We start from the raw sequence: 24827 nt of genomic DNA, 5'->3' as shown, positions 1-24827 counted from the left end.
TCGAGCCGGAGGAGGGGCCATGACTTGTCACTGCTCGAGCTAGTGGATGAGCCATGGCTATCTAACAGGTTGCATGATCCTGTGGCTCTGAGGGTGTGTGTGATACCTCTCCTGTTCGTGGTGTATAATCAAGAATTGGGGCGATGTGACCTTACGCTTCGAGAGATGTTTCAATGGCCCTTCATTATGATATGGTATCTGGTAGCTACTGTACCTCTAGAGTGCAGAGGGAAATCGTCGAAGGTGACTGAACAGGACAGGAAGACAGACAGGAACCTGCTGATCGACCTACCTATTTTTGGCCAGTCACATGCCGGTGGTCCCTTTTCGCCCCGTGCAGCGTGGTTGTACATCGTTTTCTTGTGGTTTGCACTGGCTCTTGGGAGGTGGTTCATCTGCGGTCATTGTTTATGCATCCACCCATGCAGTAATCATGTTCGTCACACCTTCGAGTGGAAGGAACGCTAGCTCACCCACCGCCTAACCTGTGGTCATATTCCTACTGTTGTCGCAGGGGTGTGAATTGACTTGTTGATTCATGTCGACTCCATCGTGAGGTTTGCCAATGCCATTATCTGGTAAGGAGAGTATGCTGATGCTGGCCATTGATGTCACCATTTCCTGCCGCGTGGAGGTGTAAACAGTGCACAGTATACAATATCAGATTTGCACTCCTGAAATGCATCTATACCACTCTCAGGGTTCTCATCAAATCGCGCAACAAACGTATCACATGTTATTCGCACGCTTACACTCTATATCACAGATAATACGGCTGGCAGTATCTAGTCTACTCTTACTAGTGGAGAAGGCGTGATATAAAAAGAAACACACGCTACTCTAGTCGTCTACGTTTACCGACGGACTTCCGGACCGACGGGCATTATTCGGAGGGTTGAGACCGACCAGCATGAAGCGATAATGATACCAACACTGTATGTAGGCCTTGCGTATTCACATCAAACAAAAGAAAAATCCAATTCATGACCGTGGCCTGGACCCAACAACGCCCTCGATAGAATACAGAAACGTATGTGGCAAGACCGCACGTGCCAGGTCTCAATTGACGCCGGCTTGGCTGAAGCCCTCTTGTCGCCAATCATCCCCATGTAACTGTTGGCCTGCGTAACTGCCCCCTCCGGCGCCGCTTCCGCCTCCCCCACTGCCTCCGCCGGCCATTGCTGCCGCAGCGGCGGCACCTAGACTTGCGGCGCTATGTTTCTCGATCTCCATGGAGCTCATCATGTACAGCATGACAAAGATCAAGACATGTAGAGCCACGCAGTATCCAGCGAAGAGATTGCGGCTGGTCCGGTTGGCGAGGATGATGCGCGTCAACGAGAACACAATCCGCTCGGGCAAGGACATGCGCTTGTATGCCCGCGCAGACTCGCGGCCACGGAAGGCTGCAAAGGGTGAGATCTGGGCTTCGTAGGCGGATTGATAGCGGTCGAGAGAGAGTCCCGACGGAGTGTCCGCACTGGCGTGGACGGAGGAAGTGTTCGGCTTGTTCGCGTACGCAGATGCGGATGACGATCCACCCGGGCCGCGGTTGTATGTCGACACGTAGCGGGTCTTCTCATAGAGGCTGAGGTTGTCCTTTTGCAGAGAAGCAACTTCCTGTCTCAGGGACTTTACCGTGCCGTACAGCTTGGATAGCTCTTCCTCTAGCTCGGCATTCTTCTTCTTGAAGCGATCACGCTGCGCTTGGATCATGGGCAAGAGACCGGAGCCTCCGCCAACGGCCTCGCCTGCCCGGATGGAGTCCATAGTGTTGGCAGATGCAGCGGACTGATCAAAGCCTGAAATGATAGAAGATGTAGGTGACACCGCCCCTCCTCTCCGGGATGAGTGGGGGTATTTAGACGTATAAGTTCCGGCAACGGACATAGCTGATGATGGGAACGCATTTGCGGCTTCCTCTTGAACACGAAGAAGGTCGTTCTCCAGTGTCGTGGACAGTTTCTGGGACTTTTCGAGCTCCTCTTTGGTTGTCGAAAGATCGGCCCGCAGGGCCTCGAGCTGACCCTGGAGGTCCCGGTGTGAGACACGCAAGATGGTGAGCTCGTCAGTCAGTTTCTTGTTCCTAGCGAGCAACAGTTGCTCTAGGCTATTTTTGGAACCCTCCTTTGCCTTGGTTGCTGTGCCGTTGGTAGGGCTCGTGGAGTCCGCAGAATCTCCAGCTTCGTCATCATCCCCCGGCGAGAACTCGATAGACTTGTCCAACGTCAGTAGAAATCACCCTCCTTAGATTTGGTGTATGATGCTTACCTTGATCATCTCCAATTCCCGACGAATATCTTCGTAGTCGGCCACCTTTTCCAATCTCGAGCGCAGTTCTTCCTTCTCAGCAGTGGCACTCTTGATCTGTCTCTCGGCTTGGGAGTACTTCGATTCCCAGGAATGTCTCTCGGACTCCCTGTCAAACCGGGCCGCATCCAATTTGCGTAGGAGAGAAGAATTCTCGGATTGCAGACGCAGGTATGCAGGGTCATCCTCCACCGAGGCAGCTTGTTCGGCCTGAGAATGAGAGACGGCCTGAGCCAGCTCGAGCCTGAGTTGTTCGTTTCGTGCCTCTACCTCTGCTAGGCGCAAGCTTGTCTTCTCTAACTCCGCGGAAACCAGCTCCAACTCAGCGGCACTAGCACCATGCTGGACGCCTTCGCCCTCATCGCCATCTTGTCCCAGTCGCTGTGATACCTCGTAGCTCGCTTTGAGTTCCTTGACCAAGCGCTCCTGATGCTCCACCTTCTCCTCCAAGCTTTTCTCCTTGGCAGTCCAGTTGTTGGTCTTCTCCGACAACACCGCTGACCAGGACTCCTCGACCTCTTTGATCTTCGTTTCTTGGCCCTCCTCTAGTTTTCTCCGAGCTGTCCGCTCCTCCTCCAGGCGCTTTTCAGTATCCTCGAGTTGCGATGTAAGGCGATCGACGGACCCCTGTAGTTGGTCCCGCTCGGAGGTCAATTTGGGGACGGTTTCCTCGGAATGAACCAGAGAATCGACGGAGGCTTCGAGAAGGGGGTACGGGTCGGGTGCTTCGGAGAGAGACGAGTACAACTGTAGGAACGCGGACGATGAGGCTTTCCCCTGATTTGTCAAGAGATCGATAAAGCTTTGATAAGCTATACAGTATGTTAGCCGTGACGCAATGGAGATCCGCAGTGTCAACGCAGCCGACCTTTCAAGAGACCCTTGTATTCTGCCAATTTCGAGGCATCATCCAATTTCCGGAAGTCCTTTGTCTTCTGGGCGAGATCCTTCCTCTGCACGAGAGCGTCGCGTTGCTGCGCAACGATATCCGAAGCGGTACTGTCTAGCTTGGCGACGGTGTTGGCGAGATCGATGCCTGATAGAGGCCAAAGAGATTAGCGCTTCGCTTTTCGGGCTGTGTTCAATGGGGAGACGGTGCGACATACCTCTCCAGGCTGCGATGGCCCGCTGGAACTTGTTTGCGCCCTCGGGAAGCTTGCCGGTGGTGGCCCTTTCGGCCTCGTGGCCCTCCTGAGGACTAGTCTCAGGGACAATGGCTTCCGTGATGGCGAACGCATCCATTTTTGCGTGTAGAATACTTGACCCGCCTCAGTGTTCCAGTAGATAGCACAGCAACCCCCATCCGACACTGCACCCGGTATTACCGCTTTTTCTGGATGAGAGACAACCGAATGAATGAAGCCAGTTAACGTAAATGCGATGCGGAGGCACGGCGACTCCGATCGGCCCGATGATCTTCCGGATAACAACAATCGGGCAACGTCAGATGGGTGGTGGATGATAAACAAGTAAATGGCTAGACTATCAGATGGCTCAGTTCATGAAAGTAAAGAGAGACTCTTGCTTATTAGCTAAGGAGTTGGTGCGGTGTGGGAAAAGAAGGTGAGGCTCGCGATGCCCGCTGATTCAACGCTGTCTCCCTTGTGTGTCTCCGTACAATGCAGATCAGATCGATTGCCGGATCTTGCTCCTGTCTACTTATTTATAGCAATCATTGCACACGTTCGTCTCGGCCAAGTCAATGATAGCTGTTGACAGAAGGACGTGTCCGGCTAGAATCTTACGACATATCACATGTGCGGTTTATGTCGATCTTTACCATCATCTTTTCCTGCTCATGGCGAGGCACGTCGGTTCAGCTTGTTTGGCCTGAAAGTCGCCTGTGTCATGTTCATACAGCCTGAGATTGCCATTGCAAGCCATATGAGGGTGATCATGATCATGCAGCTGTCAGCAGTTCCTTGCCATTGCATGAGATATACCGTGTTGCATGAAAGTGACATGGTTTATCGTAATTCATACTTCATACTTCATACTTCATACTTCATGTCTGTTGATGGTTGACAGAAAAGGCCCACCCTGAGTCAGCACCACCTGGCAGGCTAAGCCAACCCCGGCTCGGGCCCACCGCCTAGGCAGCCAGTCCCATACTAAGTTACTCAAGTACTCCGAGGTCCTTCAGTTGTCGTGAAACGCCCGCCCGCCAAACACCCGGAAGCTTCCCAAGTTCCTGACCATCCCCTCAACAAAAATTTCTCTTACGACACTGGAGCTGGTCTCATCATGGTGTCCGAAGAGGAGGGCGTCAGCCCGCGCAAACGGCGGAAGATCAGCCCTCCTAAGGCAGCTCCATATGTTCTGCGATCGCTGTTTGATCAGGTTCCCTTGAATCCCGACGATAACGATGACGAAGTCCACATCACTACTGTTGAGTATTGGAGTAAGTCTCTTTGGACCTCTGCCATTGAGCATTCACACGTCCTTTTCTGACGAATTCTCTGCCAGATGACAATTTATACATTGGGACATCTGCCGCCGAGATTCTTCACTTCGTCTGCCTTCCACCGGACCCCTCGGACAAGTCGAACGAACCGTCGTTTATCCTAGCTTCCCGATTACCGATTCCCTTCGCCAACACCACTTCTACGGCGACCAAGTCGCTTGGGATACAACATATCCTCTTGTTACCAGCTGTCAACAAGGCTTGTGTCCTATGCAATGGGGCTGTCACCTTCTACATGCTACCGGAGCTTAGTCCGGCTTTCGGGAATACCAAGGTCAACAATTGTTCCTGGATCGGAGGAGTGGATCTCAACACGGGCGCGGATGAGCAGAGTGAGCAAGTGGTCATGATCGCGGCGCAGAATCGTACTATGCTAGTGAGGATAGGGGAGGAAGCTCGACGAATCAGGAACATTGAGTTTCCTGGATGCCTGGTCGCCGCGCGTAGAGGGATCATCGCCTGTGCCGCAGATGCACACTCGTACTCCCTCGTCGATGTGGAGAACCAGCAGAAAATACAGCTGTTTCCAATCTCCTTCTCGAACGAGAATTTCGAACCTAACCAAGTCCACGATGTGTCGACAGCTCCGCCCTTGAAGTCGCCGACCTCCCCGTTCTTCGCCCATTCGCCCACCTCAGAGAGTCATTTGTTTGAAAGGAGCTTCAGCTCAAATACAAAGTCTGGCTTGTTGCAACCACACGGACACAAGCGATCAGGCTCGGCCACCTCGGAGCTCTCGCCCGAGTCGGGAACACCAAGACGCTCGCTATCGAAGGAGCGCGCAGGGAGCGCATCTCCCAGGCGAAGTATGGAGAATCCACCGCGTGATCCAGAATCTAGCTCGGAGGAAAGGAAACCACTTCCCCTTCTTCCAAAGCCGACGCAACTGAGGCCCCATATTCTATCGCCGACCCCGTCGGAATTTCTGCTTGTGAGGGGCACGGACGAGTCGGAGCCTGGAGTCGGTATGTTTGTCAACATTGACGGCGACGTGGTTCGTGGCACAATCACCTTTCACCAGTATCCGGAATCCATTATCATCGATAAAGGCAACGAGAACAACATGATTCATTCGCCCGACAACACCCATGAAGAACTGCTGCTTGCAGTGATAGAGGCAGAAAAGGAAGGACAACGCCGCAAGTTCCTGGAGGTTCAACTATGGGATGTCGATCCCGGGGAAGCGGACGAGCATAAAACGTGGGTTGAGATACCGTCTTCAGACGTGCAGCCGACGCATGTGGGACTCAACCATACGATAAGTCCGAGTCAGCTGGAGATCGCCGAGATGGGCAAGCTCTTGCAGATGGTGCGCCTGAAAACGCCGTCGCTGTCACCGCATGTGCCTGCTACCGATCCGAGAACGCAGGCGTCGATCGAACAGCTACAAAAAGAAAAGGAGCTATTCGAGGGCCAGGAAGGGACTGGTGAGGCCGAGCGTGGCTGGGAAGTAGAGCGCAATGCCGAAGAAGCCAAGTTTGCACGTGCCTTGGGCCAGACCCAGAGCAGTCTTATCATGTGGAATGGTAATCAGATATGGCGGGTAGTGAAGAACCCGCTAACAACGCAGCTGGATGACGCCCTACAGAGCGCTCAAGTACCGGATACAGATGGGCGTACTGTTCTCAAGCGGGATGCCATCACAGACGTCATAGATCTTGTTCAGGCCGCAGAGCCCAAGTCCGAATCCGAATTTCTAGGCTTGAATTACCTGAAGCAGAAAGCTAGTCTGCTTCTGTTCGGTGACCTGATTCTCATGGATGCAGAACACAGGGATGAGGCCACTATAGACGCTACGGAGCGAGCTCTCATTGTGGGAAACCTGGACCCCCGCATTCCGCTCCTGTTGATCCCACTATTGCGACGAGAGGTCCTGCAGAGCCCGCAAGGAATCTGGATACACGCGGGCTTGGCGGAGATCACAGAGAGTTACGTGCAGCAGCTGGATAAGGCTGCGGGCGACGGGGCCTCGGACAGTGCCGTGCTGGATATGATCAAGAGGTTTCTGTTCTCCTGGCAGCAGAAGAGGGGTTACGGAAGTATCACAGATGAGACCTACGTCTTCGACAGCGTCGACGCGGCCTTCCTGCACTTACTCCTGGAACAAGACGCACAACTTGCGCCTGAACAACGATCAGGCTCTTCGTTACGCATCGAACTGAACAGGCTTGTGGATAACTGGAAGGGCAATCTGGACCGCGCCGTGGCGCTATTAGAACAGTATCGACGACTGTTCGTTTTGAGCCGACTATATCAGAGCCAGAAGATGTCTCGCAATGTCCTGAAAACATGGCGCAGGATCATCGACGGTGAAGAAGATATGGGCGGCGAAATCACGATTGCTGGTACGGAGGCACAGATGCGCCGGTACCTGGTCAAGATCAAAGACGTTCAGCTGGTGGAAGAGTACGGGGCGTGGCTTGCCCAGCGCAACCCCAGCCTGGGCATACAAGTATTCTCTGATGGCACGAGCAGAGTCAAGCTGGAAACTGCCGATGTCGTGGCGCTTCTCAAGCAGCAAGCACCTAATGCCGTCCAAGCATACTTGGAACACCTGGTCTTTGCCAGAAATGTGAGTAGCGCCGTTCGTACTTCGACTAAGCTTTCTCTAACTGATTCTCTTCCAGCTCACACAATACGCGGATGACCTGCTGGCATACTACCTTGATTCCGTCCTCTCCGTACTGGAGACGTCGCCGTCAGCACGAGCTTCTCTCTCCGAATCCTACTCCACCTACCGCGCTCTAAGCGCTCCGAAACCGACCTATATGAATTTCATCACGGTGAACACTCCCTCAGAACCATGGTGGCAATCCCGGCTCCGGCTCCTCCAGCTCCTCGGCGGCGGCAGCACCGGAGGCAGCCAGTTCACCTCGATGCCGCCGCGCAACTTCACCTTCTCCATCCCTGCCGTTCTGGCTCGGATCGAACCTTTCCAGAACGAGCTCGTCTCGGAATCCATCATTCTCGACGGTCTTCAGGGCCGCCACCGCGAAGCTCTTCATCTCCTCACGCACGGCCTCGGCGACTACGATTCAGCCATCCGATACTGTCTCTTCGGCGGCCCGCAGGCCACCAGCAGCTCGTCGTCCTTCGCGGACCGATCGCAGCAGAGCGAACTCTTCCGGTTCCTACTGGACGAGTTCCTGAAGATCCAGGATTCGTCGGAGCGCATCGAGCGGACCAGCGATCTTCTGGGCCGGTTCGCGGCGTGGTTCGACGTCGGGGAGGTTCTGCGGATCATCCCGGACGAGTGGAGCGTCGATATCCTGGGCGGCTTCCTGGCGCACGTGTTCCGGGTGCTGGTGGCGGAGGGCAGGGAGGTGCGCATCGAGCGAGCGCTGAGCGCGGGGCTGAACCTGCGGGTGGGGACGGAGTATATCGAGGGGGTGGAGAAGGTGGGCGCCTGGGTCGAGGATGGAGATGGATTGCGGCGGGTGAAGGACCGGCCGGTGGTACGCGAGGAGGAGACCGAGGAGTTCGGGGATATTGTGGAAGCGGACAGCTGATGAGGACGACCACGATGTTTGTTGTATATATGACTTGTATATAGCGATGCCATGGCATGAAGCCTTGCACCGATCACGCTTTACAATCCGAGTTGTAGCGTAGAATGAAACATGTAGCATTTTGGTCGACATATCAACAATCCGCATAACCCTAAAACATGCAGAAGGCTTCCCGGGGGAGAACCCCCGGAGCCCCCTTCTTTTCAACTCCCCAGTAACCGCAACCATAAATCACAGAAGATGAGTAACTACAACTCCAAAAGATCATGCAACTGCCCCCAAACCACCTCCTCCGCCTCTTCCTCCCCATCCCCATCCTCAGACTCCAAATCCACCAAACCCTGCAACCTCCCCACCAGCTCTTCGACCGTCATCTCCCCATAAGTATCCCCAAAAGTATCCCCATAACTATCCCCCTCACACCTAGGAACAAGAACAGAACGGGTAAGAACATGCCCGACCCCATCCGCGACCACCAAATCCCTCACGCCCACCCGCTCCCCAGAAACAGTGACGCCCCCCCACGGCCCCAGATTCGCCACCTCGACCGACACCGTCCGCCCTTCCAACCACGTCTCCAGATCGAAATGCTTCAGCCCATGCACCGCCTCGATCTTGCCATGGCTTGTATACTCCACATCCGAGTAGAGCGTGCGATGCGGCACGAGATGGTACTTCAGCAGCGCGCGCAGGTACGGGGTTCCGTGCTCCGAGAACAGGAAAGCGTTGAGCTTGTACCCCAGTGCGCTGAACGCGCGGTTCGTGGGGAGGAAGTATGTTCCCCCTCGGCCTGGGCTTTTTCCAAGAAGGTTGGGGGAGGGGGGCTTGGTTGTTGGTTTCGGGGTGGGGTCTCCGGGGCTGGGTTTGGTGTGGTGGGGACAGTGGTGGGAGCGGTTGAGCTGGGCTGCCAGACCGGTGCGGTGAAGGGCGAGTGTTAGCGTGCTGAACTGCGTGGGCACGATGGTCGTCAGCGTCAGCAGGGAGGGCGGCGGGAGCAGGATCGCGTCGATCGTGTAGAGGAGCCCGTTGGCCCCGCGTTTGTCGGTCGCCAGGATGCGGCTGTAGTGGTTCAGGGTCGGGCCGTGCAGCGTGGTGCTGATGCTGAGGCGTTGCGGGAGGTTGTTGTTGTTGTTGTCGTTGTCGTTGTCACTGTGGGCAATGCTCGGGGCTGCGTCGGGCTTAGGGCTGAGCAGCCGCGAGGTCAAGAGGGTGGGCAGCGTGTGGGCGTGGAAGAGCTCGGCGGGCGTGTACACCGCGGAGACGAGGTGGTATTTCAGCACGGCGCGGATGAGCTCCGGGCGTGGTTTGTGGTGGTGACGGTCGTCGTCGTCGTCGTCGTCGTCTCCGTCATGGCTGTCGCGGTCATCGTGGTGGCGGTGTCGGTCGTGGTGGTGATGCGGAATTTTGGCAAACGCTTCGTCGGTGGGCGCGAAGAATGTGAGGTTGGCGGCCGTGCGGTTCAGCAGCTCCACCAGTTGCGAGTCGTCGTGGACGATGCGGGCCAGGATGGTGGTGTGAGGATTCTCGGAGATCAGATCGTACAATGACTTGTTGGAGGGCGGGTGGTGCGGGTAGGGCGGCGGAGACGGGCGGCGGAAGGGCGGCGGAGGAGGAGACAAGAGGTGTTCCTCGCTGGGGTTGGTCGCCTCTGCTACCTCATCGAGCCACGAGGTGATCTGCTGGACGGGCGAGTAGGTTTCCACCGCGGACTCGAGGAGCGAGAGGATATCGAATAACTGGTGGTCGCCCGCCTCGTGCTCCTCTTGCAGGTCTGGCTTCGGTTCGTGGAGGATCGCCTGCTGCTGCTGCTTGGGTGGGATCAGAAAGGCGGATGTCAGCGGAAGAGCCGCGACGGCCCAGTACTGGAGATGCTTCATTTTGGTTTTGGCCTCGTGCGGAGATGGGCCACAAGCAAATATCTACATTTTATAAAGCCTCGTAAAGGAGAAGAGGGGCGGGTGATATTATACTTGACAAAAGTCGAATATACTTCCGACCAGCTGGGATGATAGACTGGGCACTTGCTTCTAGACCGGGCGGTGCAACGCCGAAGTCACCGTCATCACCCCATTCCCTGCCGTGATGTCATGACATGTCACTTCGAAGCTTAATGGTCGTTAATCTCATTGATATTTCTTTCTAGTCACTCATCCTGCTGCAATCATGGCCTATGACTTGACCAGTGCATGCAAGCTCATTTTCAGGTACTGTACAGTCACTGCTCGAAGCACGAAGCACAAAGCACAAAGCACATCTGGTATATCTTTTCATCTGCTTTCGTAAATGGAATGACTCTTTCTCGACCAGTAGAGGCCTTGATCAACCCAACTGGGTTTACTCGGCCTTAAATCTAGCCGGGCATCGAGGCCATCAACCTCAGCCGTCAAGCCATGGCCGATGCTCTTCAAATCGCATGACATGGAATCACCACCCACGGAACCCTTACTCCTCCGGTTGCACGAAAGGATTGGCGATCTCCTCGCTGCCATCGGCCGGGGAGATCAACACAATCAGCGTACCACGGGCCACGATCAACCCCAGCGAGCGCGTGGTCTCGTTGCCTTCGTCATCTGTCCCCCCTCCCATTAGTCAAGCTGGCATATGAACCTAGATGAGGGAAAACCTACCGCGCATGCCTTCCTTGACATCGTCCAGAACCAAGTTCATCAATTGGTCGTAGCCCTTCAGGATACCAGTGACTGGGGGGAAGGGATGTTAGTTCGTACTCTACCGGGATGGGGATGCTGACCAAGCAGCTGACAAGGAAGTCAAAAAGCAAACTCACCTTCACGGCCTCCGTTGAACTTGACGCGCACCTCCTTGTCCATGTACTTGTTCAGATCGAGGATGTTCTCCTTCTTGGGCTTCTCTTGCTGCTGCTGCTGCTCGCGGTGGTCGCGGTGCTCGCGGTGGGCACCGCCACCTGCACCGCCACCGCGGCCCTGCCCGCCACGGCCGCCGGACCGGTCACCGTAACCTCCGCCGCGGCCGCGACCTCCTCGGAATGAGCCTCGTTCGGACATGGCTTGGCTGTGTTGGGGGAAAAGGAATCAATTGAATTGCGTGTAAGAGGGGCTAATGTATACTGGACTGATCGAGTGTCCAATTACAGCGGCGTGGATTAGATAATGATGCACGTGCCGTGACCTCAGTAGTAACTTCAGTTACTAACTCAAAGAGAGAGTGAGAGGGGAAGGGGGGAAGGGAGGGGGCCGGCACCAGAGATTGGAGACGTTGGGATTTGAGAGGTGGAAAGACGGTCAATCTGTTGGAGTAACCCGGAGTGGGAGAAAATTTTCGACCCGATAAGGCGAGGGGGGAGGAAAGGGGCGGAATGGGATGAGGTTCGGTGGATGGATGGATGGATGGATGTGATTGAAGCAACAGAGGTGATAGTTATCAGTATGAGGGATTTTCCATCCGCGAAAGTTGGTTGCAGCCGCGACGGAGTAACTCCACCAGTTGTCGGTTCCCGGGCGGTCGTGCGTACGCTTTTCGATGCCTACCATTTTCTTTTCCGTGGCTTTCCCGCTCGACACCCACCGCCCACACTTCTTCACCGCCTTTACATCCTTTGGGGAAAGGAAGGGTCGGAATATATACGGAGTACTCAATGTCCGAGAGGATGGAGAAGAATGAGTCTCTATAAGGTACCCTTGATTGATATCTAACTTATACGCAGTTGTCTCCTACTGTTGAGTTGAGAAACTCGTTGCTTTTACATCATAGCCTCACGACTTCGTTGGTCGAGTTCCAGCACTTGTATACTTACGGATATAAATAAACATGATGGCATAAGCTCGAGGTCACAGATGCGCTACTGACTATCAACAGACACCACTCAGCACCTCATCTACCCACTTCTACTGTGCTACGACTACCAAGGATACAGCACGCAATTGGAACGTCAAATACTAACATCGCTGCCACGAGATGGCCAGATGGTTGAAGAGTAGAAGACGGTGTTGGTCACACCGTTGACACTGACAATACCTGACCCATAGCTGACCACCGGCCCGGTCTAGCGTGGGGATTGGATATCGATGTGGCTGGAACACCGGTCAATCGGATGGAGATCGGCCTGGCAACCTCGACTCCAGGCTCATTAGGCATCAAGTTTAGGTCAGGCTCATGCGTTTGTCTACGGTGTACGGTACTGCACACCATGCAGCTTCATCAATACCCGCCCGTGTCCTTTCCGTCAACCTCCAGACCAAGATGGGAGCACGAAGAGTGGTGGTACGGAGTCCGCGTATGGCACACGGGAAAAATCGACGATCCCCCCTTCTGCCCGGCGGAGCGCGCCTGTAGCAGCACATGGGACGAGACAGTCGAGCTATTCGGTGGTGATCGGTCACTTAGTGAGGGAAGGACGGGGGGGGGGGGGCGGACTGTCGCTTGTTCGTTTCCCCCTCCCCCCTATGACATCAAACCCGGAGACAGGATCCAACCGCCAGGCAACGTGTCTGTACTCTTTTCCTGTAGCCATCGTGGTACTTTCGTTCCTGAGGGTCCGTCCGCAAGGGGGCAAAAACGATGCACCCTCGCGCAGTGGGCTTGTGGATAAGCATCTTCAATGGTGGCCAGTGTCACGATGGTATCGAATTGATTCAACTGTATTGGTCATGACAGTGACAGTGACGGGTTACGGCTCATCCGAATGGACAGCGGAAGAGCCCGGCGGGACTCCGCCCCTGCCTGTTGCTTACGCATCCACCAGTAGGACACCCACGATGATAAGAAGATTGGGATGAATGGACATGGACAGACTGACTCTTGTGTGGTTGAGAATTAAGGGAGAGTGTGTCCAGGGAGTAATCTACACTCTACAGTACGTACTGCATACTAGGTTAAAGAATTACTACTTCCTTCCTCCTGCTTCAATGTTTTGCGGAAGATCGGGAAGAGAGTGAGTGAGTGCGAAAGATAATAATAACTGGATGGAGCAGGTGACTTTCCGGGCTCGCCCGTTCCGCCATCCATCCATCCCCTCCGTCGGTCTCTTTGCTTGCTTTCCTCCTCCTCCTCCGTCGTCTTCTATTCTTATCCACTCACTGCTCTTTCTTTTATCCACCCCCCTCTCTCTTCCCCCTGCGGTGATTATCTGCGATTGAGGTCTGCGAACCACAACCCGCGTGCCGGACCAACCGGCCAACAAACAACCAAATGGGTTGAACCCCGATCTCCCCTTGGTTTCTCTTTCCCTCTTCTCAAGCATTCATTCGTTAAGTGGTTCAGTTCAACTTGCCCGCTTTCCGACCTTCCTCTTTTCTGCTAGTACAGTACAGTACATACAATTGGGTTCGACTGCTCCGTGCTTCTCCTTCTCTCGCGATTGTCGCGTTCTCCTCTTCCTCTCCGTCGGCTCCTCTTCTCCTCTCTCCTCTCTCCTCTCTCCTCTCTCCTCCTCCTCCTCCCTCCCTCCCTCCCTCTCTTATCCTTTAACCAACGTTTCCTCTCCTCTTTTCCACCTTCTTCTTTACTACCCGCTCAACCTTTCTTTCTTTCACCACTTCCTGCTTGTCCCACCCCCCACTCATCCCTCCACCCCAGTTTCCTCCATCCCGGTTTGCATCGGCTGGGGGTTATCGCGATTACCTAACTTGAACGCAGTACGCGCTGCCCAGTGGCTGATTGGGAGCCCGCACTCTGGAGCCTTATGCTCCGCCATCGGCAGCCTGTCTTTCGCCAGCGTTCCCATTACTCATTTCCTCAATAATCCCTTTTTCTCCTCTCAGCTCGCTCCATCGCTTTCCCTTTCCCTTTTCCTTCCCCGCCTTGTCTTTTTTCTTCTGTGACTACCGCTATAGTCGCGATCCTAGGATCTCTTCCCCTCCCCTTCTCCCCTCTCCCCCTCCCCTTCCTTCTCTCTCTTCCCTCCTCACCACCTTTCCCTCTCCTTCCCGCCTCTTCTTATCATCACTATGGAGTCTCGACCTGCGACGGCTGAGCCGTCCAGTAAGCGGCCGCGATCGCCGTCCGGCGACTTTCCTCCTATCGCATCCAAAGTCCCCAAGCCCTCCAATCACCTGCAGATCAACTACCTGGCCCGTCAGTATCCGGACAATCTGCCTCTGGTTTCCGTCGAGGATACCATGCCCTCGATCATTCACTTGATTGGAGAGTATGACGGCGTTTTGCACCGACACGAGAGTATCGCCGGCAACCTGGGCGCTTGCCCATTAGGCCCCATTCTGATCAAGCGCTTCGAGCGCCTTTTCGATGGACCGCCCCGCGTGCTCAAGTCCCACGGCAAGGATTCACCCAACGTCACCTGGCTAGACGTGGTGGAATTTGCCAAAAACAAACCGGAACAGTTTAACCTGGAGAAGTCTCGCAATGGCGTGCGCGTGTGTCAATTCTACACCAAACAGTGTCGCGTAGAGATCAGCGAGGAGGATTTCGTCCTGATTGCATCAGGCATGCCGCAGAAGATGATTCCGCCTCAGCCGATCATTGAAGACGAAGAGAAGGAACTGGGCGCGCTCGAGATACTGGAGAAAAATCTCCAGCAGATCATCCAGGTGGCCGACCAAGGTCAGCTCATTTCAGACCTACGCATTCACACGGAAGATGAGATCACTGACGGGTTGCATTTTAGTATCCGCGCGAGCCCGACAACTCAACCATCGCCTGAAGAACCGGAGGACGGCGATCGTGACCCGTCGAGAAAACGACATGTCCCTTCATTCGCAACGACATCAGCAACATCGCTCGATGAGTCCTGCGTGGCGCGATGCGAACGGACATGGACTCCCAGTCCTCAATGGCAGCGCTCCGGTGAGCGCTCACTCTCCATCCACTGGTTTTGTGGCGGTCAATGCCGGCCGGCCCGGCGCTGGCGAAGCTGCTGTGGAGGAGAACTCGCTCTCGTCGCAATTCATGTTTTCGCACTCGAACACGGACAACGTCACGATTATCAACGGCACCTCTATCAAAGGCGCGTCGCCGACCACGCGCGCCGAGCTAATGAAGAAGTTCTTCACTACGCAAGACCGGCAGTCCCGGTCCTATGAGGAAGGACCCGACTCGTCGGCTCGGCAGTCATCGCGACCGCGCCCGCGAGCGTCGGACGCGTCGGAGTACAACATGTATACTCCGGCCCCCACCACCGTCGCCATCCCGAGTACGCCGTCGTCGTTGCTACCACCGCCCAAGTCCCACCACCATGATAAGGATGACGGGGGCCCGCACAAAATGGAGATGGTGGCCCGCATGGAGGAGCTGCAGCGTGGAGAACGGATTATGCCCCCTTGTGATCGGTGTCGCCGTCTTCACATGGACTGCTTAAAGAATCTGACGGCCTGTATGGGATGTACGAAGAAGCACGCCAAGTGTTCTTGGAAGGATGTGAAGGAAGATGAGCTGCGGGAGACACAGGTGGACCGCAGCTCCCGGGAGCGGATGGAGGAAGGGCCAGCCCAGGAGGTCGCGGCAACCGCCATGGGACCCTCTGCGGTGCAAGCACCTCCGTCCGCGGCGCAGACGCCGGTCTCCGAGCCGACGATGATGGACGTGGATCGACCGCACGCCCATGATCATGTCGACTTCAGTACGCGACGAGAGTCGGCCCCAACCGCGACGGCTGGTTCGGCCGTGGGAACGCCTTTCAAGAGAGACCTCTCCCCTCGTCGCGCGATGAGCGAAATCCAGGGGAGCAACGTCATGACGCACGACCGACGCATTAGCATGCATCGGCATGCTGACTCGGCGCAGGATGACGACGCCCCGGATGCTAATTCGCGCCTCATGCAGGCGATCTTGGATACGGTGGACCACCACGCGCGGGTGGCGGCTGCCGCCAAGGAGGGGCATGAAGTCAGTAACGAACGGGAGCGAGAACGCGAACGCGAGCGGGAGCGGGAGCGGGAGCGCGAGCAGGAGCGCGACCGGGAACGGAAGTTGGTGCGAGCATAGTGTATATCTTCGTTGGCGGGATGAGCCGGCGCGACTTGGAGTTTTTTGTATCTATGTTTACCTTGATTCTGTTTTGTTTCTGTGTGTACTGTTGAGCGAGTCTGGCAGATATCCCGGTTGTTTGTCGTATGCTGCATATTAAGAAGTGTTGAATATGAATTGGTTATTCTGGAATGGAACGGATCGAATGAGGGGATAGTGTTTGGGGACGATGACGGATCATGGATCATGGATCATGGATCGCTTGAGGTCATTCCCGAAGCGGATGAAGAACTGCCGATGGTTGATCCGCTGGGGGGAAGCTTGTTCTGTTGGTATCGAACATGACCCACAGTGGCCATGCCAGTACTAGGACGGATAACCAAGGTAAACCAACCTCTATGGTCACCTTGAGGCATGGTCTGTTGTACGTAGTATTAGCGTATCAATTATCTGGCCAGGACCATCAGTGGGCAATCATCGAGAAATCTCCTTGAATGTCATCAAATGCGGAGTGAAGGGCACGCAGCGCGGGGATGTTGCGTCCGTTGACTTCTCCCCCCACAGCTGATCGGATGGGTCGGGGCGAAAGAAAGAGGGCTAGAGTCTAGCCTGCTTCCTGACCCATCGGATGCCCATGACCAGGGTAGCAGGGTATCCAGGGTATCCAATTGTTGCTGTGTATACGATGTCGGATGGTAGGTTGAGGCCGGCAATACGGAAATAGCAATAGCCGGAGCAGCTGAGTTGAAGTGGGCATTGGCCAGTGAGGAGCCGGCTGTTACGCCATCCATCATTGAATTTCCCCCCGCCAGAATGTGGGGAAAGAAAATCCACCCCGCGGAGCAGGCTAGCGGAGCTACCTACGGAATACATATTTGTATATAGACTTCCCCCGACCCAGCTAGCTCACACACTTACTTACTTTCTTCTACTCCTTGGAATTCTCCCTTTCTTCTCCATATAACCCCAAGCCCAAAGTACAGCCAAAGCCGACAAAATGGACCCCTCCCTCGTGAAAATCCCCGCCATGAAAGATCTCACGATCGACAACATCACCGAGAACGTGATCCGCATCAACTCGCTGTGCCCGGACGAGCGCATGAAATACATCCTGGAGCGACTGGTCACTCACCTGCACGACTTCGCGCGGGAGACGCGCCTGAGCACGGAGGAATGGATGACGGGGCTGCGCTTCCTGACCGAGGTGGGCAAGATCTGTACGGAAGTGCGGCAGGTAGGGCGCCCCCAGCACCCCCAGCACATTCCCCTGCATCCCAGACCCTAACAACGGACAAAGGAATTCATCCTCCTCTCCGACATCCTCGGCCTGTCGTTACTGGTGGACAGCATCGACCACCCCAAACCCGCCGGCAGCACCGAGGGCACCGTCCTGGGCCCCTTCCACACCCACGAAGCCGAGGAGCTGGCCCCCGGCGCCGCCATGTCCCACGACCCCAACGGCCAGCCCCTGCTGGTGGTCTGCACCATCAAAGACACGGCCGGCCAACCCGTCCCCGACGCGAAGATCGACATCTGGGAGACCGACAGCACGGGCCACTACGACGTGCAGTACCCGGACCACGACGGCCCGGACGGCCGCTGCATCATGCGCAGCGACGCCGACGGCGTCTTCTGGTTCCATGCCATCACCCCCGTGCCGTACCCGATCCCGCATGACGGACCCGTCGGCAAACTCCTGAAGCTGCTGGGTCGCCATCCGTACCGCCCGAGTCATATGCATTTTATGTTTGAGAAGGAGGGGTTCGATCATTTGATTACGTATGTTTCCATATTCCCTTTGTCCTGGGGGTTTGGGCTGGGCTGGGGACTGGCATGCTAATCTGAACTTTGGGGGCGACGGACAGCGCCCTCTACCTCCGCAACGACCCCTACGAAACCTCCGACGCCGTCTTCGGCGTCAAGGACTCGCTCGTCGTCGACATCGGCACCGCCGGCCCCGAGCTCGCCGCCAAGTACAACGTCCCCGAGGACCACGCCTGCCTTACCTACGACTTTGTGCTCGTCTCCGACGAGGAGACTAGTGCGTTGCGTGCACGGAACTCCAAGGAGGCGCTGGATCGGTTGGGGCGGAAGGTCCGCATTGTGAATGGGTTGCCGGTGCCGGATTTGGATTGATTTCTTTATTCTATTTTCCAGGGGCGGTGGGGAGGGGGTTTAGGGTTGAGATTGGGTTCGGTTGGATTTATGTATATACCTTATATTAGTTACGGGATTTAAGTCTTGGTTGTGCTTTACTCAACTGGGGTGCTGGTTGGATTGGTTAGCACTGTGGCTTGCGGTGATGGTAGTGTCCAAACTAAGATCAAATGGTAATCACAATTGCTACATTTCTACCTAGTTCTCTCATCGATATCTTTCAACTGCCACGGCAGATAGTCCAAATGCGCAAACAGCAATGCGAAGGGCGGAGGGGGCGTTCTTGGTCCAACATGGCCCTCAAATAGCAAGACAGAACAATTGCCCCCTCCGTATCCCACGTCTCATCCTACTCGCCCAAGGAACCAAATTCCCCAGGGTACACAATGTCGGTAAATAGGTGGTCAATTCACTCCGCGCAACGCGGTTCATATAATGCCAAGTGCAGGTCGATATAGCTTGACATCAAGCTGTAGCCAAGCTGTAGCCAAGCTAGGCCAGCCGACTAATGAATCCTCCGCCCCGACGACGGCTTCAGCAGCGCCTGGAACGACGACTCCAGAGCTTTCTTCAGCTCCTTGTAGCTCACGACGAAGCAGCTCTGCTCGTCGCGGCTCACCAGCGTGACCTTCTCGTCCGACCCGGCGTCCAGCTTGTTCAGGCACGTGAGCACGTGCCCCAGGTCCACCACGGGGTCGCCCTGCGCGTCCACCTGGTGGAACACGTAGTCGCGGAAGATCTTGAGGAAGTAGCGCTCGCCGTTCTCCGCCCACTGCCGGTCGTGCTCGTACTCGGGCCGCTCGTTCACCAGGTTCAGCTTCGTCATCAGCCGCACCAGCCGCCCGTTCTCCAGCTCGCGGCTCAGGTCCGACGTCAGCTGGTCGTCCAGGTGCAGCGCCGAATCGAACGTCGACATCAACTGCGACGAGATGCCCGTGATGAAGATGTCGATGTTGCGGTCCTGGTCCTTCTGCAGCCCGTTCAGCAGCCAGAACACCGAGTTCTTCAGCTGCGGGCTGTAGGCGCGCGTGAAGTGCTCCATCGCCTTCGTTGGGTTGTGCATCACGCTGGGCGAGTTGGCGCCCAGCGTCACGATCAGCTGTCCGAAGTTGACCAGGTCCTGCCGCTGCAGGTCCGCCACCGACCGCTGCGTGTCGAACTGCACCACATCCAAGATGGCGCAGGCGCTGAGCCGGATGCGGTTCTTGCCCGTCAGCAAGATCTTGCTGGCGTCGATGATGCGCGCGGCGAGGCCGTTGCTGTGGATCGCCTTGAGGGCGTTGCCGAGCTGCGTCATGTAGCTCCACAGGATCTGCTCGGGGATGTGGGTGTTCTGGCGTCCGGTGAACCGATTTCCGGCGCCCAGGTGCTGCTCGGCGAGGGTCTTGGACAGTGGGTGGTAATCCGTCACAAAAATCAACGAGCTGTCCTGGAAGCTCCGGCTGGTGAAGGCGTCGTGGACTGTCACAACGCTGCCGCTGCATACCCGCTTCCACGCTTGGACAGATCGAATCGCCTTCTCGTTTGTAAGACGGAACCCTGTGTTGAATGATCAGTAGTGCTACAGGACCCGTCGAGCTTGAGGTGAAATCTACCTTCTAATCTTCGAAGGGCGTAAAAGTTTCCGTCTTTGCTGGACTGGGCCTTGTATACCCAGCTAGGATAGCCAAAGATAGCTGCATTCTTTTGATGGTTCAGGTCAAGAGGGACGAGAGAGTGGAAGTAATCCACTTGAGCGGGTAGCTGAGTGTCTGTGCAGGATTAGCGGCTGTTGTTTTCACATGCGTAACTGTCATCCAACTCACTGGGTAAGGTTTGCAGTGTGGCCGCTGCTTTCTTTTGAAGTTCTTCTCGGAAGTCGTTCGGAAGGAAGAGATCGTGGACATTCCGCTGGTAGCCCAAGGTATTTTGGCTATGTGGTCCAATTGGAGCGTACATGTGGTATTGAACCTGGACGACAAAAGGTTCGTGAATGACCTTCAAAGCCACCGAGTAATAAAACTTACAGGTTGCTGGAAGCCGGACTGATTCGCAAAGAATGCGGCGCCTCCCAGCGCCGCAGCTGTATCATGTGTGAATGGGTTCGCTTGAACCGGGCCCACGGCATTGGCAGCAGAAAGTGGATTCGGCGAGGTCACAAAAGGATCGAATGCACTCGTCGTGGGGATGGTCGAAGTGCCATTTCCTTGTAGGGAAGCCTATATTATAAGTATCAGTCAACGCCCGAAACGACGAAGCTGCCAAATTGCGGCGTTCATGGGCCGCAACTGCGAGAAGTCGAAACATAGTATGAAATGCAATAGGCGCAGAATCATACCATATGCGACCCATCAAAGCCTTGAGGAACGAATTCCTGAACTTCCGCGACAGACCAATCCGGAGTCATCGTTCCCTGTCGCGCAGTTGGTGTGCTGGAGTTGGACCCTTATTGCAGTCAGACGAAAAGCTCTTTCAGTGTGAAGTGACGCATGGCATACGTGATGAGATCCCCCGTGGTTGGAAAGGGGCTGCATTCGCAGCCTTGGGTGATATTGTTGCCGTCTTTTTCATGGTTGCAGATGCGATAGTGGGAGAGGATCCATTGGAAGATAGTAATGTAGGTGTAAAGCTCGGAGAGTCAACGTTCAAGCGTTTCCTAAGCCACAAACGTCAGCAAGCTGCAAGCAACGTATAATCCCACTCGCGCATCGCTCTTGCGCCGATTCGAGGGTGCCCACCTGTCCGCATATGAATTCACTTTGTGAGGGTCATGGTTGAATGCGCATCCTGCCACGTCCGGCGTTAGATGGATATTTGGCCCAAGCTGGTAGTAGTAAGGCAGATACCTTTATCCTCGTATCGACAACGCCCGTATATCGTAACGTTCCGGCATAGGGTATCTTTCGCATTTTCCGCTAGGTCCGCAGAGCACAATATCAGCTGAATTGTCCATGCCATCACGTGCGACCGTGGACAGCGAAAGCTCGCCTCACGCGATAGGAAACCATGTAGCTAACCTCGTGCCTTCATCTTAGGCGAGCCCGTTGCTCGACGAGAGTCGTCGAGAGTGGTAGTCGACTTCCCGGTGGAGGCCATGGTATTTCTTGAATCCACAGTTCGGCGCGCATTAACGCAAGGAAATCCCCATCGAATTAGAGTGAAAGAAAGCCGAAAGAACAGACTCTAGAGGAAACCACATTCCTCTAGGAATAAGAGTATGGTTGGAGTCGATCGGGGCCGACAATAGGGAATGGCTGAATGAAGGTGGCTTGTGGTGCAGAGGTCAAGCTCTTGCCGTCTTCCCTCGCCAGGAAGTGCAGTGGTAAGATCCGATGTGCGCCAAACAATGACTCACCGTCCGTAGACAAGACTTCCGGTTGATATCGTCATGCTATGGTATGAGATGGGATGGGGGATGGGACGAGACAGCGAGGCGGGCATGCGAACCAAGGGCGCGCGGGGGAGGGAGAGGGGAACTCGACACTCGGTCGGGCGGTCTGCCTTCTTGCACTCGGTACTGCCACTTGGGCACGGACCACCCCATGCGTCAAGCGCGCGTCTACTCCGGAAGCGTGACGGCCGCCCTCGGTGAGTTGCGCGATGACGGAGCTCTCATCACTACTGCGGCACTGAGGCCAGCTAAACTTATTCTTGCGACTGCGACACTCCTTTTTCTTTGTTTATTTACTCCCCCAGGCAGGCTATCCTTTTGCCTTTCCGAAAGGATCTATAATTTATACTATTTACTGACATTCTGAGACCTTTGACCTCTTCCACCCTCCAAGGCCAAACCCGCCGGTTCCGGTTTCTCTGCCTAATCGCGACGTCGCATCAACCCCCCTCTCCCCCCGACATACACCCATTTATGGCCCGGAGCATCAATTGACAATGTCCTCGTCCGGGCTTGACATATCGCAGCTGTCTGACAGCGAGAGGGCTGGTCTTGAAACTTATATAGCGGTGACGGGCCAAGACCCTTTGGAGGCTATTCCTTTGTTACGACGTTCGGAATGGAACGTGCAGGTAGGCCTTCGAGAACCCCCGCCTCGCCAGTCTAGTCTGCGCCAATGCTAATCCTAGGCGGTTGGAAGATTGCCATCTCCAAGTTCTTCGATGGTGAAGGTCCAGACCCGGTTGAGGAGGCTCGCGCAGCTTTGAATACCCCTCCTCCTAGGCCGACTAGACAGACGCAGAACCTACTGAGCGATGACCTCCGCGCGCAATTCTCCCCACCCACACGCGCTGCTGAGCCAGCTCCTCGGATAGTCACCCAATCTGAGGATCAGCCTGTCTATCGCCCGCCTTTCATTCTAGCGCTCCTCTTTACCCCGCTCAATCTCCTCTACAGACTGCTGTACAACTCTTTCCGCTTGTTCGGCTCCCTCTTCCCTTTCCTCCCGCGACTCTTCAATACCACAGCCAGTCCCGCTCTTCATGGTTCACGCCGAAACACCAATGGCCGCCGGCCCCTGGGCCCGAAAGATACCGCTGCCCGGTTCATCCGGGAATTTGAGGAGGAGTACGGCACCAACTCGATCGGCTTTCTGGAAAATGGATACAACATGGCGCTGGAGAAGGCTCACCGGGACTTGAAGCTTCTTCTTGTCGTGCTGCTTGCCCCCGAACACGACGATACGCATGGCTGGGTCCGCGACACTCTGCTCTCGCGGGAGGTCACCGACTTTGTTACCGACCCGCAGAACGAGATTCTCGTATGGGGTGGAAACATTCAAGACTCAGAAGCATACCAGGTTTCAAACTCGCTACGGTGCACCAAGTTCCCCTTTGCGGCTGCGGTTATCCACACTCCCAGTGTTTCTTCGACAGCAATGTCTGTTGTGGCTCGCATACCGGGAACCACCTCCCCAGCAGAATTTGTGGAAAAGCTTCGGACCGCGATCGCTCAGAACAAAGAGCCTCTGGAGCGCATCCGCGCCACTCGGGCAGAACAGCAGGCTTCTCGCAGTCTACGCGAGCAGCAGGATTCGGCCTACGAGCGGTCTCTAGCCATTGACCGCGAACGGGCGAGACAGAGACGCGAGGCGGAGGCCGCCCGCCAACGAGAAGAGCAAGAAGCGGCTGAGCGCCAGGCGGCGGAAGAGAAGCGGATCCAAGATCTTCAGCAGTGGAGACAATGGCGAGCCCAGTCGATCGCTAAGGAGCCCGGTCCGGACGCCAAGGATGCGGTGCGCATCAGCATCAGGTTGCCGTCGGGCGAACGCGTCATCCGGAAGTTCGAACCTGAGGCGAGCATCGATGAGCTCTACGCATTTGTGGAATGTTATGAGATTCTGAAAGAGCCAGTGGAGGGAGCAGCGACCGTCTCGAAACCGGATGGGTTCGAACACCAGTATGGATTTCGACTGGTTTCACCTATGCCGCGGGTGGTCTATGAAGTGGGTGCCGGGGGCTCCATCCGAGATCAGATCGGCCGGGGTGGAAACCTGCTGATCGAACCCATCAATGACGAAAGCGAGGACGAGGAGGCGGCGGAGGAGGACTCGTGAGCACTATCTACATGTACGATTATCGATTTTGGTTTATTGAGATGATGGGTGTGTATGGTATCAATTGACCGGCCTCAGAATGGATAACCTCATAGACTACTACGCTCGTCCGGTGAGAGATTTACACGTGTGTAAAGTATTACCTGCCCATGTACTGAGATGTAGCACGCAGTGACATGTGCCTGAAACGGCCGTCAGCAGAAGCATGGACCCTTTGGCAGGAGCAACGGGGGTAAAAGCCGCGGAGCCGCATGCGCGCATTGTACTGCTGTCTGGCTCGAGGCCAGCTCAGGATGTTTTGAGGTGTATCACCGAACAGAGCCGGTGGGGTAGACGAAAACAACGCTTCTATTATTATTCAGACGATAAGTCGATCGATGCTGATCTTCTCCGCTAAACAAGGAACTCCGAAGTAGCGGTGGGTTGGGTCCATAGTTACTCGTACTGTACATATGCCGTAGCAAATAGCTCAATGATCGGTTCGAATCGTGAGCAATCCGCGGTGAACGGTTGGAGTATCCGTGTGACACGGCATAACCAGCAGAGCAGGATACCGGTAGACTATTTGTCTTGTGTCATGTGTCGTGTGTCTTGTGTCATGGAAATAACGTGATAATTGTGTGGGGAAATTCTCCGATGCGCCAGACTGACGTACTCGAGGAGTCGAGGTTTACAGCTTGAGTGATGGAACTCACGGAGTAACTATGAGTGCATAGCTGAGTCAGCCCGCCTTATCCTGCGTGCACCGGATCTCCGCCATCCCGAAGAAGGATCAAACAGGGGAAAAATGAAAAATGGATGGGGCTTCGGATGGCTGGACTCCCGCCTCTCCGGCCCACTTCTTGCGACAATCGAGTTAATGCCCGGCTCGGACTCTCCGCTCTTGACTCTCGATTCTCTCGGAACCCTCCCCCTGATCTTCTTTTGCTTCTTTTCGTTCTTCTGTTCATTTCTCGCCACGTTTTCCTGCTTCTGGCCTAGACTTTTTCAACTCATTATTAC

The 24827-nt window shown here is 55.4% G+C and overlaps 9 protein-coding genes across 9 annotated transcripts; 5 read left to right on the top strand and 4 right to left on the bottom strand.

The window, feature by feature from the left end:
- Positions 1–905: 905 nt before the first annotated feature.
- Positions 906–3917, bottom strand: BO72DRAFT_448495 (CCAAT displacement transcription factor COY1). Its single transcript, XM_040944803.1, has 4 exons — positions 3417–3917; positions 3179–3346; positions 2272–3122; positions 906–2217 (listed from the first exon to the last, which is right to left on the bottom strand). Exons 1-4 carry the CDS (start codon positions 3550–3552, stop codon positions 1060–1062), a joined length of 2313 nt encoding a protein of 770 aa, XP_040800810.1. The 5' UTR covers positions 3553–3917; the 3' UTR covers positions 906–1059.
- A 528-nt stretch (positions 3918–4445) lies between these two features.
- BO72DRAFT_121028 (putative TGF beta receptor associated protein 1) lies at positions 4446–8349 on the top strand. Its single transcript, XM_040939014.1, has 3 exons — positions 4446–4711; positions 4777–7346; positions 7402–8349. The coding sequence occupies exons 1-3, from the start codon at positions 4555–4557 to the stop codon at positions 8281–8283; spliced, it is 3609 nt and encodes a 1202-aa protein (XP_040800809.1). The 5' UTR covers positions 4446–4554; the 3' UTR covers positions 8284–8349.
- Positions 8350–8386: 37 nt separating this feature from the next.
- Positions 8387–10166, bottom strand: BO72DRAFT_448493 (fasciclin domain-containing protein). Its single transcript, XM_040944802.1, has one exon. It carries the CDS (start codon positions 10158–10160, stop codon positions 8532–8534), a length of 1629 nt encoding a protein of 542 aa, XP_040800808.1. The 5' UTR covers positions 10161–10166; the 3' UTR covers positions 8387–8531.
- Positions 10167–10239: 73 nt separating this feature from the next.
- On the bottom strand, positions 10240–11600 carry BO72DRAFT_448492 (putative small nuclear ribonucleoprotein (LSM7)). Its single transcript, XM_040944801.1, has 4 exons — positions 11503–11600; positions 11069–11430; positions 10911–10982; positions 10240–10853 (listed from the first exon to the last, which is right to left on the bottom strand). The coding sequence occupies exons 2-4, from the start codon at positions 11304–11306 to the stop codon at positions 10726–10728; spliced, it is 438 nt and encodes a 145-aa protein (XP_040800807.1). The 5' UTR covers positions 11307–11430; positions 11503–11600; the 3' UTR covers positions 10240–10725.
- A 724-nt stretch (positions 11601–12324) lies between these two features.
- On the top strand, positions 12325–12614 carry BO72DRAFT_448490 (uncharacterized protein). Its single transcript, XM_040944800.1, has one exon. It carries the CDS (start codon positions 12415–12417, stop codon positions 12592–12594), a length of 180 nt encoding a protein of 59 aa, XP_040800806.1. The 5' UTR covers positions 12325–12414; the 3' UTR covers positions 12595–12614.
- Positions 12615–13802: 1188 nt separating this feature from the next.
- Positions 13803–16490, top strand: BO72DRAFT_121178 (Zn(II)2Cys6 transcription factor domain-containing protein). The gene is made up of 2 exons (XM_040939015.1): positions 13803–14820; positions 14885–16490. Exons 1-2 carry the CDS (start codon positions 14208–14210, stop codon positions 16198–16200), a joined length of 1929 nt encoding a protein of 642 aa, XP_040800805.1. The 5' UTR covers positions 13803–14207; the 3' UTR covers positions 16201–16490.
- A 528-nt stretch (positions 16491–17018) lies between these two features.
- On the top strand, positions 17019–18471 carry BO72DRAFT_405028 (intradiol ring-cleavage dioxygenase). Its single transcript, XM_040942273.1, has 3 exons — positions 17019–17416; positions 17480–17961; positions 18048–18471. Exons 1-3 carry the CDS (start codon positions 17180–17182, stop codon positions 18316–18318), a joined length of 990 nt encoding a protein of 329 aa, XP_040800804.1. The 5' UTR covers positions 17019–17179; the 3' UTR covers positions 18319–18471.
- A 30-nt stretch (positions 18472–18501) lies between these two features.
- Positions 18502–21772, bottom strand: BO72DRAFT_528122 (PAN-complex poly(A)-binding subunit PAN3). Its single transcript, XM_040950151.1, has 9 exons — positions 21336–21772; positions 21165–21233; positions 21057–21105; positions 20817–20974; positions 20657–20763; positions 20346–20537; positions 20145–20289; positions 19935–20090; positions 18502–19878 (listed from the first exon to the last, which is right to left on the bottom strand). The coding sequence occupies exons 1-9, from the start codon at positions 21412–21414 to the stop codon at positions 18845–18847; spliced, it is 1989 nt and encodes a 662-aa protein (XP_040800803.1). The 5' UTR covers positions 21415–21772; the 3' UTR covers positions 18502–18844.
- A 312-nt stretch (positions 21773–22084) lies between these two features.
- Positions 22085–23924, top strand: BO72DRAFT_448486 (clathrin-mediated endocytosis regulator UBX3). The gene is made up of 2 exons (XM_040944799.1): positions 22085–22341; positions 22410–23924. The coding sequence occupies exons 1-2, from the start codon at positions 22207–22209 to the stop codon at positions 23823–23825; spliced, it is 1551 nt and encodes a 516-aa protein (XP_040800802.1). The 5' UTR covers positions 22085–22206; the 3' UTR covers positions 23826–23924.
- Positions 23925–24827: the final 903 nt, after the last annotated feature.

This window comes from Aspergillus fijiensis, assembly GCF_003184825.1.
Source record: "Aspergillus fijiensis CBS 313.89 unplaced genomic scaffold BO72scaffold_26, whole genome shotgun sequence".
NCBI lineage: Eukaryota > Fungi > Ascomycota > Eurotiomycetes > Eurotiales > Aspergillaceae > Aspergillus > Aspergillus fijiensis.
This window is presented reverse-complemented; position numbering and strand designations above follow the sequence as displayed.

Excerpts from the sequence above, each read along its gene's own strand:
- BO72DRAFT_448495 (XM_040944803.1), bottom strand. The coding sequence starts at position 3,552 with ATGGATGCGTTCGCCATCACGGAAGCCATTGTCCCTGAGACTAGTCCT. Across the intron at positions 3,347-3,416 it reads GGCCATCGCAGCCTGGAGAG|GCATCGATCTCGCCAACACC; the intron begins GTATGTCGCACC and ends GGCCTCTATCAG. Across the intron at positions 3,123-3,178 it reads ATACAAGGGTCTCTTGAAAG|CTTATCAAAGCTTTATCGAT; the intron begins GTCGGCTGCGTT and ends CATACTGTATAG.
- BO72DRAFT_121028 (XM_040939014.1), top strand. The coding sequence starts at position 4,555 with ATGGTGTCCGAAGAGGAGGGCGTCAGCCCGCGCAAACGGCGGAAGATC. Across the intron at positions 4,712-4,776 it reads CACTACTGTTGAGTATTGGA|ATGACAATTTATACATTGGG; the intron begins GTAAGTCTCTTT and ends ATTCTCTGCCAG. Across the intron at positions 7,347-7,401 it reads ACCTGGTCTTTGCCAGAAAT|CTCACACAATACGCGGATGA; the intron begins GTGAGTAGCGCC and ends ATTCTCTTCCAG.
- BO72DRAFT_448493 (XM_040944802.1), bottom strand. The coding sequence starts at position 10,160 with ATGAAGCATCTCCAGTACTGGGCCGTCGCGGCTCTTCCGCTGACATCC.
- BO72DRAFT_448492 (XM_040944801.1), bottom strand. The coding sequence starts at position 11,306 with ATGTCCGAACGAGGCTCATTCCGAGGAGGTCGCGGCCGCGGCGGAGGT. Across the intron at positions 10,983-11,068 it reads GTTCAACGGAGGCCGTGAAG|TCACTGGTATCCTGAAGGGC; the intron begins GTGAGTTTGCTT and ends CCTTCCCCCCAG. Across the intron at positions 10,854-10,910 it reads TGTCAAGGAAGGCATGCGCG|ATGACGAAGGCAACGAGACC; the intron begins GTAGGTTTTCCC and ends GAGGGGGGACAG.
- BO72DRAFT_448490 (XM_040944800.1), top strand. The coding sequence starts at position 12,415 with ATGCGTTTGTCTACGGTGTACGGTACTGCACACCATGCAGCTTCATCA.
- BO72DRAFT_121178 (XM_040939015.1), top strand. The coding sequence starts at position 14,208 with ATGGAGTCTCGACCTGCGACGGCTGAGCCGTCCAGTAAGCGGCCGCGA. Across the intron at positions 14,821-14,884 it reads CATCCAGGTGGCCGACCAAG|TATCCGCGCGAGCCCGACAA; the intron begins GTCAGCTCATTT and ends GTTGCATTTTAG.
- BO72DRAFT_405028 (XM_040942273.1), top strand. The coding sequence starts at position 17,180 with ATGGACCCCTCCCTCGTGAAAATCCCCGCCATGAAAGATCTCACGATC. Across the intron at positions 17,417-17,479 it reads TCTGTACGGAAGTGCGGCAG|GAATTCATCCTCCTCTCCGA; the intron begins GTAGGGCGCCCC and ends CAACGGACAAAG. Across the intron at positions 17,962-18,047 it reads GGGTTCGATCATTTGATTAC|CGCCCTCTACCTCCGCAACG; the intron begins GTATGTTTCCAT and ends GGCGACGGACAG.
- BO72DRAFT_528122 (XM_040950151.1), bottom strand. The coding sequence starts at position 21,414 with ATGGCCTCCACCGGGAAGTCGACTACCACTCTCGACGACTCTCGTCGA. Across the intron at positions 21,106-21,164 it reads TTGTCGATACGAGGATAAAG|GATGCGCATTCAACCATGAC; the intron begins GTATCTGCCTTA and ends CGGACGTGGCAG. Across the intron at positions 20,764-20,816 it reads ACCACGGGGGATCTCATCAC|GGTCCAACTCCAGCACACCA; the intron begins GTATGCCATGCG and ends GACTGCAATAAG.
- BO72DRAFT_448486 (XM_040944799.1), top strand. The coding sequence starts at position 22,207 with ATGTCCTCGTCCGGGCTTGACATATCGCAGCTGTCTGACAGCGAGAGG. Across the intron at positions 22,342-22,409 it reads GTTCGGAATGGAACGTGCAG|ATTGCCATCTCCAAGTTCTT; the intron begins GTAGGCCTTCGA and ends GGCGGTTGGAAG.